Here is an 18,447-nt window from a genome sequence, read left to right on the forward strand (position 1 = left end):
GAAATTACATAGAGAGGCCGGGCTATACTAAGAAATTGAAGCCAGAAGTTGTGCCGCTGTATCCCAAGATCCTTAGCTTCTTGCTAAATATCTTAAGATACATTTTGATTCAAAACATTCTACCACTGAATCTCAATTGGTAATTAATTTAAACGTAGATATTGTTGCTAGTTTATGAGGCACGTTTTTGAAATTTCATTACAACATAAATTAAAACGTAAACCAACCCGATAGCGACTTTATTTGGTTGTTATCATAACCCCGCCCATAATTGCACCGCTGTATCCCATAATTGTGGCTCAAATTTTAGCTCCTTTTTACCATAGACGGGGGCTCTCTATGTTAATTTCTTTACTCTATGAGTAATGCTGACATCATTAACAACAAAACTCGCACCACGGCATGATAATTAGATAGTATTTTTCGGTAATGTTTGCCATGCACGGAAATGTTTTATTGTGACAGGGCTGAACTGGATCCGGCAACTTAACTGTACTGGTAAGACTCATTTTAGGAGAATGAAGAAAGGAAAAAGTGGTCAACAATGAGCGCTATCTACTGAAGTTTAGGGTTCATCTATTGGAGTCAGGGAAAAAATTTCAACTATCAAAATGTCACCAAACAGACAATTGCTTCGTTCAAATGTAGAAGAAATTTTCAACCGTCATTCCTTGACGGGTGATTTTCTAGTTTTACAAAGTTTTGTTTAATTCAATATTTTGAACTTCGCATTCATGTGTCATACAGCTGTTTTTTTTTCCTCAAAGTTTTTTATAAGTTTGGCACCTTTTGTTTAGATTTTTTTTCATTTTAATTTGTGTGTTAGTTATTTCTCAAAATGTTACAAGATGGTGACACAATAGCAATAACTAAAGTACACAAATAACGAAAATATTTACTTAATTAGTCATTTACTTCAGTTACTTATTAATAGGAGTGCTGAACTAAGTAACAAGAAACGATCGACCAATTTTTGCGACCTTTCCACCATCGGACTTCTTGGTTATCTTGAAATAATAGATCAACGAAATCTACCCTTTGCTAAATCTTACGCCAAGAAACTTTATTAAACTGAACTGCGAACCAACCAATGTGCACTTAACTCTTTGACAACGCATGTGACTTTGAAGTTGCGTTCTCCAGAACGGCTTCCTAAATTAGTGATGCAGTTATTTATAACACGTTGTGTTTTTCAATATCCGTTTGATACAATCGTTGGCAGGTTGCTACAAGTAAGTTATAGCGTTAGAATTTAATTAATTAACCTATAACTTTATATACTAAAAACATTTCCTCTAATTATTAAACTGAACACATAGGAATCACTTTTTGTGGAAAATCTTCGTGCAAACAGTGAAAAGCCAAATGTAAATAATACTAGAGTAAAAATTGGTGAATGAACACGAACCTTTTGGACTTTTAATACCAAGAAAAACTAACTACAGGTAGTTATCAAAATAATGGAAACCCCTGTGAATAAAAGTGACATTTTTGAAGTCGCTTCATAAGTAATAAAGAATAAAACTAGATATCTTTTTTTATAAATAGCAATGTATATATTCTGGTAGTATTTGGTGGTTTAACGGAAGATCTGGAGGTCTTAGATTTTTTTCAAGCGCGTGAAATGTCGGACCTCTCAAATTTTTAAAGAGGCTAAATTGTTGGGGCGCGTCTAGCTGAAGCAAATGTAACTGAAACATTTCAACTTTTTGGCGCATCTAACAGTACAATATCTAAAGTTATGACAGCATACACACAGCGTGGTAAGACAAGCTTGGCAAAGCAAAATAGTGGACGGAAAGAGAAGCTCAGTAAAATAAACCGACTGGTATTGAAGTGGATTGTAATGTCTAAAAAGCGAACAACAGCAGCAAAAGTGACCACAGAGCTCAATCACCATCTGGATTCATCAGTGTGAGTGATTACAGAAGGTCACCTTTATAAACAGAACATTTACGGTAGACTAGCGATTCACAAAAGATTTTCCAACTGTTTCCATTATTTTGATAACTACCTGTATATGTTTAGGATGAGAAAATTTTTATTTTTTATTTTTTGATTGACTCACTTTGTGTTTACTTCTAAAACTAGTGAATGAATGCTTGTATAGTTCATTATTAAGGTTCGGCACGTTGGTGTCAAGCAACAATATGTAATGTTTTGGAAAAGAATAAAAACACTTCTTTTAAAAAAAAATAGTTTATTAATACTTCAAAAACAAATGAATGAATGTTTATATCATTTAATATACTGTTTGGCATTTTAACATAAAGCAACATCAATTACATGTTTAGGAAAAGGATAAAACACAAAACTACTTTTAATTTACATGCTTTGTTGAAGCTTCTAAACTAATGAATGAATATTTATGCTGGTTAAGTGTACGTAACTAAATCTTAGTTAAAACTGTCTGATATGTGTCAAGCAATAATAACGTGATGTTAAGGAGAAGAATAAAAGTACTTTTTATTAAATTAATTTATCAATGTTTCAAAATCTAATGAACGAATGTTTATATCGCTCCGTTGATAGAAAAGGGACATATTTAAAAATTGCATTTTTTCGGTGATCGCAATTTAAAAGTTGTGTAATGGAACAGGGTAATAATCAAGACAGTAAATATGAATAAAATACTTTTTTTTCCTGTTATACTTTCACATACAATGTATTATTTAAAAAAATTCATGCTTTAGTGTGCCTTTTCATTATTATTGTCGCTAAGTCACTCTACATTATCCTAACTCAAAAATGCCAACTTTTGAATTATGTCACTTTTCTATCAAATGAGCGATATGATTTATGCTACTGCTTGGCACTTTAATATCAAGCAACATCAACTACAACCTAAGGAGAATATTAAAACGAAACTATTTTTAATTTTCATATTCAGTTAAAACTTCTAATGTTAATGAATGTTGTATTAATGAGGTTTAATAATACGTGGCTAAATTTTATTTAAAACTGTTTGATATTAATAAGTACTTTACGTTAAAGTACATAAAGTACAGGGTAGACCTGGACACGTTTACGAGGATTTTTTCAATGAATTTTCTAATTTTTATGTTTTAACAGAGAAAATTTTAAACATTGTGGTTGTATGAATCAGTTAATGGAGTCAAAATTCATATATTCAGTTGAGGCGCATTTTGTTTTTTGAACCGTTTCAAAATGTTTTTTTTAAGTCCAAGCCGTTTGCATAAACTTGCCCCGAACGCGGGCAAGTTTACGCATAGTGAAAATCCTAGCAAGGAGAAAGTGTATGAAATATTTAACCAATTTTCAAATGTTTTATTTATCTTAAAACACTTTAATAATAAGAAAATTACACACAATTAATTAAAGAACATTTTATAGGCATGAGGACAACGTTATATGATTGTATGTAAGCTATAAGATACGAATCTGTACTTAATTAGAAATGAATACTGATTTTCAAAACCAAATAACATAAAAATATTAAAGGTTTGAAACAGTACAAAGCGAAAAAACCGTTCGGGCCCCGTTTTGAAGTAAGACAGAGTAATAAGACACAGTAAGAACGTGCGTATAAATGTGCCCCGCTGAAAATGCGTAAACGTGCCCCGTTGGCAAGTTTGGATTTATTTTTAACGTACAACAAAATTTCATAATTTTTCTCTCCACACAAATACATTTCTCAAAAAATGATGAAATTCTGCTGATTTTTATATATTTATTTGTTCTTAACTGTGTATTATTTATTCACAATAAGCTTCAAAACGTTCAGCACAAAATTTACTTAGCTTGGTAGAAAACAGATTTTTCTATCCGCATGCTAATCCGAAGCTCGACTGATGCTCGAAAACTTGTGAGAATATTTGCTAGGGAGTAGCATCAATCAGGTATGACTGTTGGATCTCCAGTTATAACTCGTTTCGGAAAAAGGGCACTGCGTAAACGTGCCCCGGTCCACCCTATTATTTCAAAACCACGATCTTTTTTGGAAAATTTTGTTTAAAAAATTAATAAATTGACGATGCGTTTCAATGTGTAAGAAGCCTCGTCTTCATTACTGAGTTTTAATTTTGAAAAGTAGTTACAGTCCTTTTTTTTTTTTTTTGAAATATATACTTTATTTACAGATTATTTACAATTCAATTTTACAAATATGTAGTTTCGTGTATACAGATCTTGAAGCTGCGTTAAATACATCTGAATTGCGATCTAGAACCGCAAACTAGAATCTGCCATCGCTTCCTGCGACGTTATTGGAAAGCTTACTTGTACCTGAACCCGAAATAAAAGCTGAAGAAAGAATTTTATCGCCCAACCCTCCATAACTCCGGAACCGCTCTTCGTCTCTGGAGGGAGTACAAGCAAACAAGTATATACATTCCATCTCGGCAGCGTTTCTGGTAAGGTGTCAGACGATTTGATGCTTGGAAGGAAATAAAAGGGGAAAGAAGTGTCGAGAATAAAGACCCGGATCGTTTGCGGAGTTTGGAGTGTCGTAAAGCCTCGATTTAAAAGGGACGAGAGGTTGGAGTTTATAAAACGGATATTCACTGTAGGTGAGATAAAGTAGAGGTACAGATTTTAATATCATGACACAGATCAGTGTTTTTCGAGCTACTTCAGACCATCATGACTTTTGAAGAGCTTTACTTTGACATTGTCTTCTTTAAAAGAAATTAGCTTCCGCATTGACTTCTTTTGGAAACTAAATTTAGTACCTCTATTTTTAGAAGCAATGTTTGTGATAAAAATAAGCTTCCTCTTAGCCTTTTTTTGCAAACTAAGCTTAGATACAATTCATTTTTGGGGCAATATTTGGGGGAACATTAAGTTCCTCGTTGCCTCCTTTCAATTACTGAATTTAGATACCTGTCATATCAGAAGCAATACTTGGGATACAAATGAGCTTCGTCTTAGCCTTCCTTTGGGAACTAAGTTTAGATAACATTCAATTTGTGAGCAATATTTGGGGGAACATTAACTTCCTCGTTGCCTCTTTTCAAAACCTAAATTTCAATAACTGTCATTTTAGGAACAATGTTTGGGTTTAATGTTAGATTTTAAAATTGCCTTCTTTTTGAAAATGACTTTAGATACCTTTCGTTTTTAGAGAAATATCTGGGAGGAGGGGGGACTATCTTCATCATTGCTTTCTTTCAGAAACTAAATTTAGATACCTTCAATTTTAAGAGCAATGTTTTGGAAAAACTAACTTATTTATTGATATCTTTTAAAAGCTAGTATTAGATACATTTTATACAAGGAGCAGTATTTGAGGAAAAGACTAGCTCCCTCATTGAGTTCTTCTAGAAACTAAGCTTTAAATCTTTTCATTTTAGGAATAATATTGGGCTATTACATAGGTAAAGAAACAGAATGCTGTGATATTTTTTCTTTAGCTAGAAGACAGCCCTTTATTTAGTAAAAAGAAATGAGCAGCAACGTAAAAAAATATCAAATTTCAAAAAAGGTAGAACCAGCAATATTAGGAACAGTTCACTTATTTATTTAAATTATCAACAAATAAGGACGAAAGTATACTAAGAAAAATATTATTAATCATTTCATAAATTTATTTAAGATAAAAATGTAACTTTCCTGATCGAACATTAATACGCTTTGCTCTCTAACTTCATAACTCTATCAATAAAAACAGTGCCCTGTGTTTTAACCTCCTATTAGAATGCACTTAAAGTTTCCAGCAACATATAGGTACACAATTGTAACCAAACCTTTAATAAAGTTACCATGAGCTTCCGCTTAGAAATTTTTAAGTACTACATATTGGTAATACAGAGTACTTTATTCCTTTGCCTTCATGATCTTCCTGTATCAAAAATATCCTCCACAACCCCTGCTGAAGCACTTTTACGGCATTTCGAATCCCTTGCAAAAGATTCGAAATAACTTCCATTTAGTAAAGATGGATTATTATTTGGGCGTTCTTCATCATCAATATGCACGAAATATACTCCATCGTTTCTCAAGAGTCCCCCACTCCACCTCCCCCCTAGCCTGAAGTCACTGCAACCCACCTCATAACCTGTGTCCCCCCGCCCCCAATCTTCTGTCTTCTGCTTTATTGTTCCTGGTGCTGCCACCGCCGTCCTTCTCAATAATCGATGCTCAAGTCTGATCTTCAAATTTTATGGGCCATGATCACAGTCGCTCAGAATCAAATCATATTCCACTATGGAATGAGTTCTTTTCATCTCTTTATTTTGATCGTTTGCTTTTTTTACATTCCTCCTTAAATGATGGTTAAAAAAAAAAAAAAAAAAGAACTCCCGATTTTTTTTTTCTGTCTTTGATGCACTTGAATATCCGCGTAATCGTCAAGCAGTTTTGCAAAAATTGTGTGTTTTATTCGTCGATTCATTGTCTGAAGAGCCCCAATGTTTATTTCGAGATATTTTGCTTGATGTAAAGAAACTACAAATATATCTTCTTAAACGATACTAAGTTCATAAAGAAATATATTTTCAATACTGAAGCAAAGTTTTATGAAATTGTTTATTTCTTTTCTCCGAATTAAAGAAAATCGCAATTTTATCATTTATGTTATATAGTTTGGAAAGAAAGAATGGGACTTTTTTTCTTCTGAAAATAGTAAATCTAAATGCTTACTCAGACCTATATCTTTAGTCAAAGGAATCTTTGCTGTAATCAAATTTTTCCTTATTTTTATGAACAAATCATAACATTTTCTTTTACATTTAAGCCCTCTAGAAAACATTTTAAAATGCGGAATAAAAAAGCAAAAACAGTGTTTCCTGGATTGTCAATAAAATCAAAGTTTCTCTTTTAATGCAAAAGGAAGGGTAGTAAATTATTATTATTCTTTAAATCAATGTTAGCTGTAAAGAAATTAGAGGAGTCTTAAAGAACATTTTAGTTGCAGTTGCGAAAGATTTGAAATGCGCTGCTTTTTTTTTTAGTTATACTTCTAATTTGTACTCATTTTGTTCACAAAGTAATTTTTACGATGACAAGTTTATCAATTTGACCTCGTGAATTTTATTTCTATTATATGTAAACTGTGTTTATAGAACTCTCATTCAAAAAGAAGCCATTTTAAAAAGAAAATTAGCACGTTAATTTATTTCATCATGGGTCATTTTTTAGTTCTCAATCAGTCTTGGGGTTTTGAATGAGCTGTGTTTGCATTATTGCATAACGTATTGAAAAAGTTAGAAAGGGGATTATTATTCATATTGTATAAAGCATATAATTATCGAAGGTGCAAGGCAAACGGATATTTTTTTAAAGAATTTTCTGGAGGTGTAAACAACAATCATGACATACTAAGCTGGAAACGTCATGATTTTTCAACTTTTCGGGTTGCCAATCAGCTCTTTAGAAAGATTTAGAAAGGTAAATTTTATCTTAAAAATAAGTACATAAAAACTTTACTCGAAGGATATATGATGGAGGGAGAAGCAAAAGGATGCAAGTAGCAACATTAAAAATTTGAAAATAACCAGTACAAATACAGTCAACTCTCGATAACTCGAAGTCCTGAAGAGATTAGTTAAAATGTTCGAGTTGCTGACATTTCGAGTTATGGGAAGTTTCCACAACAGTCTCATGAGTTTGGGACCCGATGAAAACTCTGAGATAAAGGAAGATTCGAGAAGCTTCTAATTATGGAGATTCGACTGTAGTAGCAGAATATCTCTTCGTCTTGGGGCAAGAGATAGTACTAGTAGCCCTGGTAGGTGCTGTTATGCAGCAAGATTTAGAAAAACTTTTCAATGAAACCCTACCAAGGACCTTATGTTTAAACGCGTTTTACTCAACTTGAAAATGTCTACTTACATCCCTTTGTTTCTTACTGCCTCATGTCTGTTACACCGCTCTAGCTAAACTTTAAAATAAATATTTTTCGCGTTATTAAAAGTTTTCCTGCGTTGAAAGTTAAAAATAAAGCTTTAAACTGTGTAATAAAATGCTTCACAAAATATCTGATGTGAACCCCACACTACCTCCTTTCACATCTATGGACCCTATTCACCTGAATTCATTGCGGGTATTAAACGTCACTGCGGTGAATTGTGGGTACTGTGGCAGGCGAAAATCCTGTTCTACTGCGTCTAATAACACTTACATTTTTTGCGGCTTATTAACTCTTCTTTCTGTTTAAAAAAGATGTCTTTTGGACTTAACAAAGAAACTTTGTAAAAGAGCGTTTCATTTGATATACGGAATACTTTCTTCATAATCGTATTTTCATGATTTTAAATCTCTTTGGTTCCTTATCAGAAACAAGGTGTAAACTCATTTTCTTTTTACTTTCGCCTTTTCTGTGTACTTTTCATGCAGTCGTAAGTCTGTATAAGTCCTAAGCATGTTCATATTGCATATGAAGTCCAGCAATCATTAAATTAAACTAGCTTTTCTAGCACTATTAACACTGCATTTTGAGTCAAAATACTCGCAGACGAGGAGTTGAAGGAACCGTTGCCAAACCATGAATAGAGTCCATTAAGTAATCGATGTTCATACTTACTCATAATAATGGATGCGTGTACTCATGTACTTGCATTAGAAGCAGTACTTCATAAATTTGTAACTTTTTAGGTATTTTCCTACACCTAATAAAAGTATGGTAAACACTGAGAACGCCAATGTAAACAAAAGCGATGCTTTTAGTTAGCATCTGAGGTTGGAATTTAGAGCAACAGAAACGAAATGGAACATTATATATTATTATATATTGTAGTACTGGAAAGATATTTTTGTATAAGAAAGGGTTCAAAGAAGGGTTACTAGACTAGTAAGGGAATTTTTAGATTTAGATTATGATACCAGGCTTAATAGGCTTAATATATACAGCCTTGAGGAAATGAGAGTCAGAGGGGACATTATTCAGTTGTTTAAATTCATCAAAATAAAAGATATTAACGGGTTAAATTTTTCCACGGAAAGCAGGAAGAGAGGTCATTGTGTTAAGCTATTCAAATCTCAGGCTAACCTGGAAATTAAAGGAAAAAATTACTTCTTTAGAGGGTTGTGGGCACTTGGAACAGCTTACTGGAAGAGGCGGTAATGAGCAAGTGGGTGGATAGCTTTAAGAGGGCCATTGATTTTCATTGGAGACTAATAAACTGACTAAGACCAGCCTAGATGGACCCAGAGCCTGTTGATGGTCGTCACATTTGTGTTAACTTATTAAAAAAAAGCCTCTAAGGGAGCAGAAAAGCTAAGCATTCACTAAGCTTAAAATAAGCCTACAAGTTACGGCATTTGTTTGTTTTATCTCTTTAAACCACCATTAGCAACGCCCGCCACCTTAATAATAAATGCCTAACGCATTTGCCTCAAAAAGTGTACTTTTGTCGGAGACTAGCGCTGATTTCCGGTGCACCTTTCAATGCTACCTGGCGGCAATACAAGGATGGCGTTGCTCTGTCGATTAATCCAAACAATTCAAACCAACTGCTAATTGGTTAATTTGAAAACGTAAATTTTGAGATTAACGAATTGTGATCTTCACTATTAATTTCTAATACCTACTGATAGGTGGCAGTGGCAGGAGTACTAAAATTTTCCTCGTTCCCTCGATTTAGGATCACTTTTCTCTGTGTCAGAAGCGAGAAAGCGACAAACATTTAGTATTAAAGGGGCGTTGCCATTAGCCATAGATTGCAGCGTCTCCTATAGTTGTATTTTTTTTTTTAATTCTAAATAACAAACTTAGTCTTGCTAATTAATTTAACAAATTGATTTCAAAGTTGAACCTATGCAAGCATAGATTTCTTGGTCCTTGATTTTTGAAATTTTTCAAACAAAATTAGTTTTTGAACTTTTTTCAGTTTAAACCATTAGTTCTGAAGTGTTATCAAAAGTTTTTTTTTTTTTCACCTTGTACTTTATTTCCATACCTTTCACTGAGACTGTCGCTAAGTTAGCGATAAACTAAAGATATGAATAAAAACTATAATGTTCATTTTTAACCTCAAATGAGATCAACTAACTTCTGTTTATTTAATTTCAGGGCTCCGTTTGATGGCGTTAGAAGTACCTCAGCTTGTTGTGTCCGGTGAAGAAACGACGCTCACATGTGTCTTCGATTTAGAAGAAGACACTTTATATTCCATTAAATGGTACAGAGACGATCTAGAATTCTTCCGGTACGTTCCCAGCGACAAACCACCCAACCAGTTCTTCCCACTACAGGGTCTAGATATCGATGTGAGTTCTCTTTTTTAACTGTAATAAAACATTTGTTTCTTTTGCTGGAAAAGGTATCTTTTACTACGAAGTTTTAACTACCAAGGTACAATCTAAGGTTCAGAACCTAATATCCCCTCATTTATGCTTTAGTTAGGTCCAATTTTTTCATTTCTTGCATAGCTCATAAAAATAACAAAAGGTTCATTCCATGAGAAAATTTAACATTAAGTTATGTTTGTCAGAAGATTAACAAAAAATGGCAAAATGACCTTTTGAAACACGTTTCCCAAATAAGGCCAACTATGAAAAAACGTCAAAAAGCTCTATCAAATTAAAATTGAAAAATTCTTTATTTTCAATATAAAAATTTTTTAACCACATTTCTTGATAAACTGAAAAACATTATAAACAATCTCTACATTTACTTCAATGAAAGAAAGAAAAATCAATCGCTGATAAATCGTGTTTTCCTGCTTTTTTTTCTGGTCATTCCTGCTCACATTTTATGCAGCACTATATCATATCATCCACCCGACTCCTCGGTGTGTTTCAATGAGAACGTCGAAGTCCTAATAATACTAATCACGGCTGTATTGCGCTACAGCCGTGATTAGTATTATTTAGCACTTATTAACAAGGGTTATCTAACCACAAAAAGAAAACGACGGTACACAGCAGCCTTTTTCTTTTTGAATTCGTCGCCTTTATAAATAAGGGTTAAAAATCAACAACTTTTTTTGTACAAACAAACAAACTGCTTCTTACTAAGGCTTTTGTTTAACGTTAAAATCACGATCTAGAGAAATTTTGCAATCCTACGTGGGGAAAAAAACGGGGGTTGGTATTTGTCTACTGGATCTTATTTAGCGCACTCACCCTATTGTAAGGAGTAAGATATTTTTCCAATGCTTATCCATTAGGCTGCATATTTTAAATGTTTTCATTCAAACGAAAATTAGAGTCAATGATTTTCTGTTGTGGTAGGAGACGTATTATAGAAGATCTATATACCTAGGAACACCCTAATTTATTTATATACTCTACAACCTTTACTACACAAGGCATCAGAAATTTTACGTTCGTTTAAATAATTTAAGATAAAAACTGATAAATTTCTATGCGCAGAATTTAACTACCGTATTCCAATTCTGTGCACCTCATCTGCCTGCGAAGAAAAGATACGAAACTGATATTGCGCCTATTAACTAATAAACGATGGTTGGTGAGCAAAACTAGCAGGGGACGGAGTCCCTTAGCAGAATGTTAAGGGGTGTGGGGAAATCTTTAATCCCTCTTTTTGTCGATTTAAGACAAATTTTAACACAAAATATAATTACAAAAACTAATTCGACGAACATCAACAAACTTACAAAACGCAATTAAACAAAAACGCGTTACAAGGTGTAAACTCTTGGGACCAAAGTAGCGTTGTACCAAATTTCAACGCTTCAGATTTGTGAAGTGCGAAAGAAAAAAGAAAAAAATTCATTTTCGAGTAGCTATACCACGGAAAATTTGCGATTGGTAAAGACTTAAAAATAAAAAAAAGCTTTGATCCAAGTCAAGTAATACGTTGAAAAGCGTTTTTAAAAACAATCACCCCTCCCCCGCCATTATATTCTACATCCAGTTCAATACTGTCATAAATACAAATAATACAAATTTTTAATTTTTGATTTTATGCTGGTATTATAACTCCGATATGTGGGGCTTTGAAGTGAAATTCAGCCACAAGTGATTAAGCTTAGTATACATACAGTGGTGGACAAAAACAAAACTGCAAAAAATTTTAAAGAATTTTTCGTGAAATAAGCAAACATTTGTTGCGTAACTTTTGTCACATATAAGGTATGAATCAGCCTAAATGTTTCATTAAACATTAAATTTCCATGTATTTTGGGACAAGCAACAAATTGAAAGAACCAAAAATGTTTTAACAACAGAATTGAACTTGCATGGAGTGAACTCGGAAAAAAAAGCTCTTTCGATTTGTTTATCTCTTACGCATTTCTAATGCATGTTGCGACAAGTAGCAAGGACAATTCTAGAGATGAAAACGTATCTTCGTCAGAAAAGTTCTTGTGTCTTTCCTTCTTTTTTTGTTTTGTCACGCAAATAATGTCAAAAGTTTCCAAGTTGTCCATTGTCAAAAAAAAAAAAAAAAAAAAAACTTGCACGAAAAGCTTTGATTACATAAATGAATTCCAAAAACCTGTCAGCTTAGAGTCAATGTAAGGAATACAATGGCTTTGCAACACTATATCCTATCTTTTAAAGTGGAAATTATGAAATAAGATTCACAAAATCATAAAATTCCCAGGAACAACAACGATGTAACATTAATCTTTTTATGAACAGATGAAAAAATACACGACCTGAGCTTTGAAAAACGGTATTAAATCGCTTTAATTTCTACTCATCAGAATTCGCAGCGGATCTTAAGCTTCGATCGTTATGATAGCACAAAAGAGGAAGCAAACTCGTGGACGGAATTAATTCCGAAAGCCGATGAAGGAAACGGCCTAGAAAAGTCACTGACTAATACTTGCTTTGATTTTTTTTTTTAAATCGATCCTAACATCACTCGACACTTTGAAAGAAATGTCTGCTCTTTTGTGGCCTTAAATCTAGGAAGTACAAGAAATGTCGCATCTTTACACTTGATTTCACTGTTGTTCTGATAATTTTTAATCAAAGTTGCGCGATAACCAGAGGAACTCCTACGGGAGGTCTCTATGACCTCTCTCAAAAAAAAAAAAAAAAACATTCTTCGGCAAAATCTGGCGATTCTGTGAATTTGGAGAACTTCACTAGGCAATTTGAGAATTTCCTCCCCGATCCCCTTCCTCAAATTTAAGTTCAATGTGCTCATGACGATAGATGCGGTTATGGAAGGCGGTTCTTTAAATAAAATTCAACCCTATAACGGGGTATTCTTGGAGCCCATAACACAAATGTATTTTCCTCTTACTTTTAGATCAAATTGTTTTTTTTTTAATTTGAAAATTCTATTTTTAAAATTGAATTCAAATTGGTGTAAAAATTCAAAACGCAGAGGATTTTTCCGTCACCGAAATTTGGAATTTCTGAAAACTCGTCTTAAAATGAAAAAAAAAGAGAAAAATAAAATTTTAAAGTAAAAAACTGACATAAGGGCTGCTTCTGGTAAAAATTTTGCTAATTATAATCATTCAAATGATTGAAAAAGATAACCTGTGCAAAGATTATCGAAAATTTAAAGCATTTGCTAAACTGATAAATAATGATCAAAAATCTAAACGAAGAATGAGATTTAAAAGAGTAGGAAATTCTCAAAAGTAGGAAAAAAATCTACTTGCTTCAAAAACACTAAAAAAAGATATGGATCAAATCCAAAATGGCCACAAACAAATATAAAAACTAAACAGACATAAAGAATACAATTTTCCATTCTTTAAATTTTAATTGGGAACGTTCAAACTATTTGATCCTTTAAAAGCGTTTGAAGAATGCTCGCCCTCAAAATAAGAAATTTATGAAAATTTTGCTAAAAACTAAAATTAAAAAATTAATTTCCAAAATATTTCTTGCTTTTTTTGTGCTCATCTATGGCTCATTACAATTCGGATTATTTACGATTCGTCCCCCTCCTTTTAAATTTATTGCCACGAAAAGAAGAAAGAGCTTCGGATGTTAACGTATTAGTATAACGATTAGGAAAACCTATCTCATGTTTCCCGATGTATAACATATGCATAGGCTTTTCCCTTTACCAAAAAACCCCGAAATATTTCACAAGTAGTTGCATCGAAAAGATATGAGTGGGATTTATGTCCGTGGAATAAGATCTTGACTGATACAAAACGCAGCCGCCTCTAATATATGGCAGGAAATGGCCTTCGGCGACAAGGACCAAGTCCGACGCTGAGGCAAAAGACGCAACTAATGACGGTGGAGTGATATTGGGAGCCTTCAAAAAGATCTTTTAAGACTCCAAGGATATGTCGAATATTTTTTCCCCATTTTGAAAGGCAAATTAAAAGTTCGAATGTTGCAGGATTAAATTTTGGCAGAAAGTCTCAATGTTATTTATGCATATTATTAAGACCACTTGTGTTCTTTTCTAAAATCCGTGAAGACTATATTATCCAAAAACCTTTTAATTGAATCCTCGCTTAAACGAAAAAGGTGTCTTTGAATTTTATTTCGTAAATGTTTGGAACACTGACAATAAAGTTTTAAAATAGTGTCAAATTCGATAGCATTCAAACCTATAAATAATTTGGTTTTCAGCAAATTTATTTAAAAAGCAAAAGATAAAGTTAATTGCATCATTGATTAAACAATTTAAAAAAAAAAACAATCCTGGTAGCCAACATCATAATAAGACGAACTTTCTGGACTAGAATACATATAAAATTTTATCATATTATTTTCTGAACGACATTGGAAACGCGATAAAAGTAAGATAATCAAAACTATAGTTCGGGCAAACCTAACCTGGTAGCATTGTTGAAGTTGAAAAGAACCATATCACACCATTTTTTATGTATCACTGCTCCGCTCCGTCTCTGGTTGCCGTAATTCGCGGTTATCCGCTCAACTTTCGAAAAATTTACATACAAGAAAAAAACACGGAAACATGTTCAGTCAAACTTAAAAACGTTTGCCCATCTTTACTACTAATAAAACTGAAAGTCTCTCTGTCCGGATCTCTGTCTGTGTCAGGATCTCTGTGACGCACATAGCGCCCAGACCGTTCGGCCGATTTTCCTGAAATTTGGCACAAAGTTAGTTTGTAGCATGGGGGTGTGCACCTCGAAGCGATTTTTCAAAAATTCGATGTGGTTCTTTTTCTATTCCAATTTTAAGAAAAAATTATCATAAGACGGACGAGTAAATTACGAGATTATCATAACGTGGAACCGTAACATGGGTACAAGCCAATTGGCGAGAAAACTCACCATACATTATTTGTAAATATACAGGCGAACCAAAATACCTTTTTATTTTTCTATTACGGGCAAAGCCGTGCGGGTACCACTAGTACAAACATAAACAAGAAGTAAGAGGCTACCTCGAGTTAATTTAAACAAGTTTCGTAAATAACTGATAATTATTAATCGAAACGGTATATTTAAGGCAAAATGGGTGTAGAAGCAATTCGCTCTCAATATTTGTTTGGCGCCATAAAACAAATATAAAGTAAAAACAAATTGCTTGCGTAACAGAATAACACTGGATCCATAACAGACAAACAACGAATGGGGTCGTTTCCAAAATTTTAAAAGTGATTTTTTCTGAAAGAGCATGTTTAAAAACATAGGATCTGACTATTTTTTAAATAATTTGACAATTTTTAATATTTTTAAAAATTTATTTTAACCTGTGCAATTTTACTGTTTACGCTTCTACGTATGACATCACAAATGATGAACTGCCATTCACTGTTACCATAAACCAGAGCGCAATATTTAATTTGCTTCTTTACTCACATGTATTGACAACAATGTGGTTGATAGCAAGTGTAGAGCGCAATATTTTATTCACTTCTTGATTATCAAAACGTGGAAACGCGGAAGACAGCAAGCCTAAACATCCAGTGCGCCAATGGAATACGCGGCAAAGCTCATCATTTGTGGCGTCATCAAGACCACTCCTTGTTTGAAAAATCGGACATTTAAAAAAATTAATCAAAAAATAACTGTTGGGAAATGAAAATATTTTCGGGGTTCATGTTATTGTTTTTGCTCATTCTATCAACTTCAGTCACAAAAAGTACTACTTTTGATTGAAGGAAGCAACCCCATTCATTTCCAGCACCAGTTTAAATTTACAGTGAACTCTCACCTATCGGCGGCCAAAAGGACCAGCAGAAAAAGGTACATAAGTGACAGAAACACTTAACAGAAAACTTCTTTTCAAATGTCTGAAACGCAGTAGAAATTCTAGTGAGAGTATGAACAAGAATGCTTCTATAGAAAATAAGCTGATATTAATTACTGAAAACAACGTTAGCAGTTACTACAATATGAAGAAAACAAAATGTGTCGCTTACTTAACCCTGGAGATCTACCGCGGGGTCCTGAGTAACCCCCGCCACTTCGTGCAGTTCGTCTGACATAAACCCAAATTTCAGTAGCTTAATTTCTAAATGTTTTCTTTCAAGAGGACCTGACATCAGTTGATGATTTTCATTTGCTTAGAAATCGCTCTCGTTTTTTGATTGGCGATCTGCAACTAGTAAACAAATCCAATGCGTTTGCTCCCTTCAGTCAAAAGTAGAACTTTTTGTCACTGAAATTGATAGAATAAGCAAAAAAAAAATAACATGGACCCAGAAAATACTTTTATTTCCCCCAACAGTTATTTTTTAATTCATTTTTTAAAATGTCCGATTTTTTTTAACAAGGCGCGGTCTTGATGATTTCACAAATGATGCTCTTTGGCGCATCTTTCTACCGCGATTCCACTTTATGACAATCAAGAAGCGAATTAAAATTGCGCTCTACGCTTGCTATCAACTATATCGTTGCCAATACACGTGACTAAAGATGCGAATTAAGTATTTTGCTCTGTGAATGGCAACACTGAATGGCATTTCATCATTTGTGATGTCATAGGACAGAAGCGTAAACAATGAAAGCGCAGCGGTTTAAGTAATTTTTTTAAATATTAAACTTAAACAAATTATTTAAAATATGGTCAGCTCCTACGTTTTTGAGCATGCTCTTTCAGAAAAAATACTTTTAAAATTTTGGAAACGACCCCATTGGGGGACAAATATAAAAAAACAAAATCTGCTGCATTAAACGTGAACAAATTTCTTGAAAGGTTCATTTCAATTATGTCTATGAAAAATGCATGTGAAATTTAATAAGGGCACGCATTAAATGTCTTTTCAAGGAGTTTTCTGAAGTAAAGTATTTCGTTCCTTATTATTATTATTTTTTTAAATTTATTTATTTATCTTATTTTTTTATTTATCTATTTATTTATTTTTGAAATATGGTAAGTTTTTGAAGAAACTTCGAGTAAAAGTTAATTTAAAGTCTCTTGTATTGTTATTTATAAGTAAAATATAGATTTGATAAATTTACAACCAACTTTTGTTAAAATTTACAAGTATAAATTGCATTAAGCAAAACTAAACCCGATAACTGAGTACATTTGAATAGCACATTTTTCCAAACTATATATTTTTTTAATGTATAAAGAACATCGACAAACACACATTTCTTAAAAATATTTTCTGGTCTGTTGGCTTAATAATTATGGGGAAAAAACTTAAACTAACACGCAGAAAGAGTATTCAAAGACAGAGTTTCTGAAAATGACGTCGCGAGTAGGGAATGCAAGTACTTACATAAGAAGCTTTAAATTATTTTATTTAATGGGCTTACAACTACAATCTTAACACGGTACTACATCTAATAACTGAAAAAATTTACGAAAAAAAAAAAGAAATTCAAAAAAAGAAGGATGCTTTAAATTTAAGAACTTAATGCGTACTTTTTCCTTAGGTTATATCTGTAGGGGTTTGAAGGCTATATTTGATAATTTCTAGATCCCGCTTTAAAATTTTTGTTCTTCAAGGAAGAAACCTAATTGCTATCGCTTTATGTCTCGTTTTAAATCAACCACGTCAACTAATATTTATAGGAACTTAAAAGTGTTCCTAGAACCACATTGTTGTAGTTCAGATTTTTTTTTGGGGGGGGGGGATTTATCACGGAGTTTGGATTGGGAGATTTACAAAATAAAAGGTGGTTTGAAACTAATTTACATCACATTTGTATTATTTTCACTATAAAAAACAAACATTATGCTTGGGGAATGACGCTTCCCATTCTTTCAAAAATACCGATTTTATTCGCATGTTTTTAGATCTTAACGCGTAAAGTTTTTCGTCAAACCTTACCAAACTTTAAGACAGCTTACAAGAGAATCACTGTACTAACACAAGCATTGAAAATTTGCTGACATATAAACATTTAAAGAGATTAATTTCACACTATGCATGGGCTGATGATAGAAATTCATAGGTTTCAAAATTTCGTATCAAAAAGGTTTGACAACTTATTAAAAAATATATAGTTGAGTATCATAAAAAATTGACAAGATATTGGCGACCAAAAGAGCCAAATATCATTTATTCTCGGATAGTTGACGAATTGTAAAGAATCGTTCGCAAATTAATAATCCTTTAGTTATGATTCGTAATAAAAACAGATTGTTTGATAACAGATTTTCAATTTCTACCCTTGATTCTTCTTTTGCATCTAGTCAAACTTTGATTATCAGTTGTGATTAATTTAA

At 32.9% G+C, this 18,447-nt stretch overlaps 1 protein-coding gene across 1 annotated transcript in view; it reads left to right on the plus strand.

Annotated features, from left to right (window-relative positions):
• Positions 1 to 18,447, plus strand: part of LOC129230325 (uncharacterized) — a 184,310-nt gene that overhangs the window by 3,645 nt on the left and 162,218 nt on the right. The window contains exon 2 of the mRNA XM_054864723.1: positions 9,971 to 10,167. Coding sequence (XP_054720698.1) covers positions 9,971 to 10,167 — 197 coding nt within the window. The remainder of the gene's footprint in view (positions 1 to 9,970; positions 10,168 to 18,447) is intronic.

The sequence above is a fragment of the Uloborus diversus genome, chromosome 9 (assembly GCF_026930045.1).
Source record: "Uloborus diversus isolate 005 chromosome 9, Udiv.v.3.1, whole genome shotgun sequence".
Taxonomy (NCBI): domain Eukaryota; kingdom Metazoa; phylum Arthropoda; class Arachnida; order Araneae; family Uloboridae; genus Uloborus; species Uloborus diversus.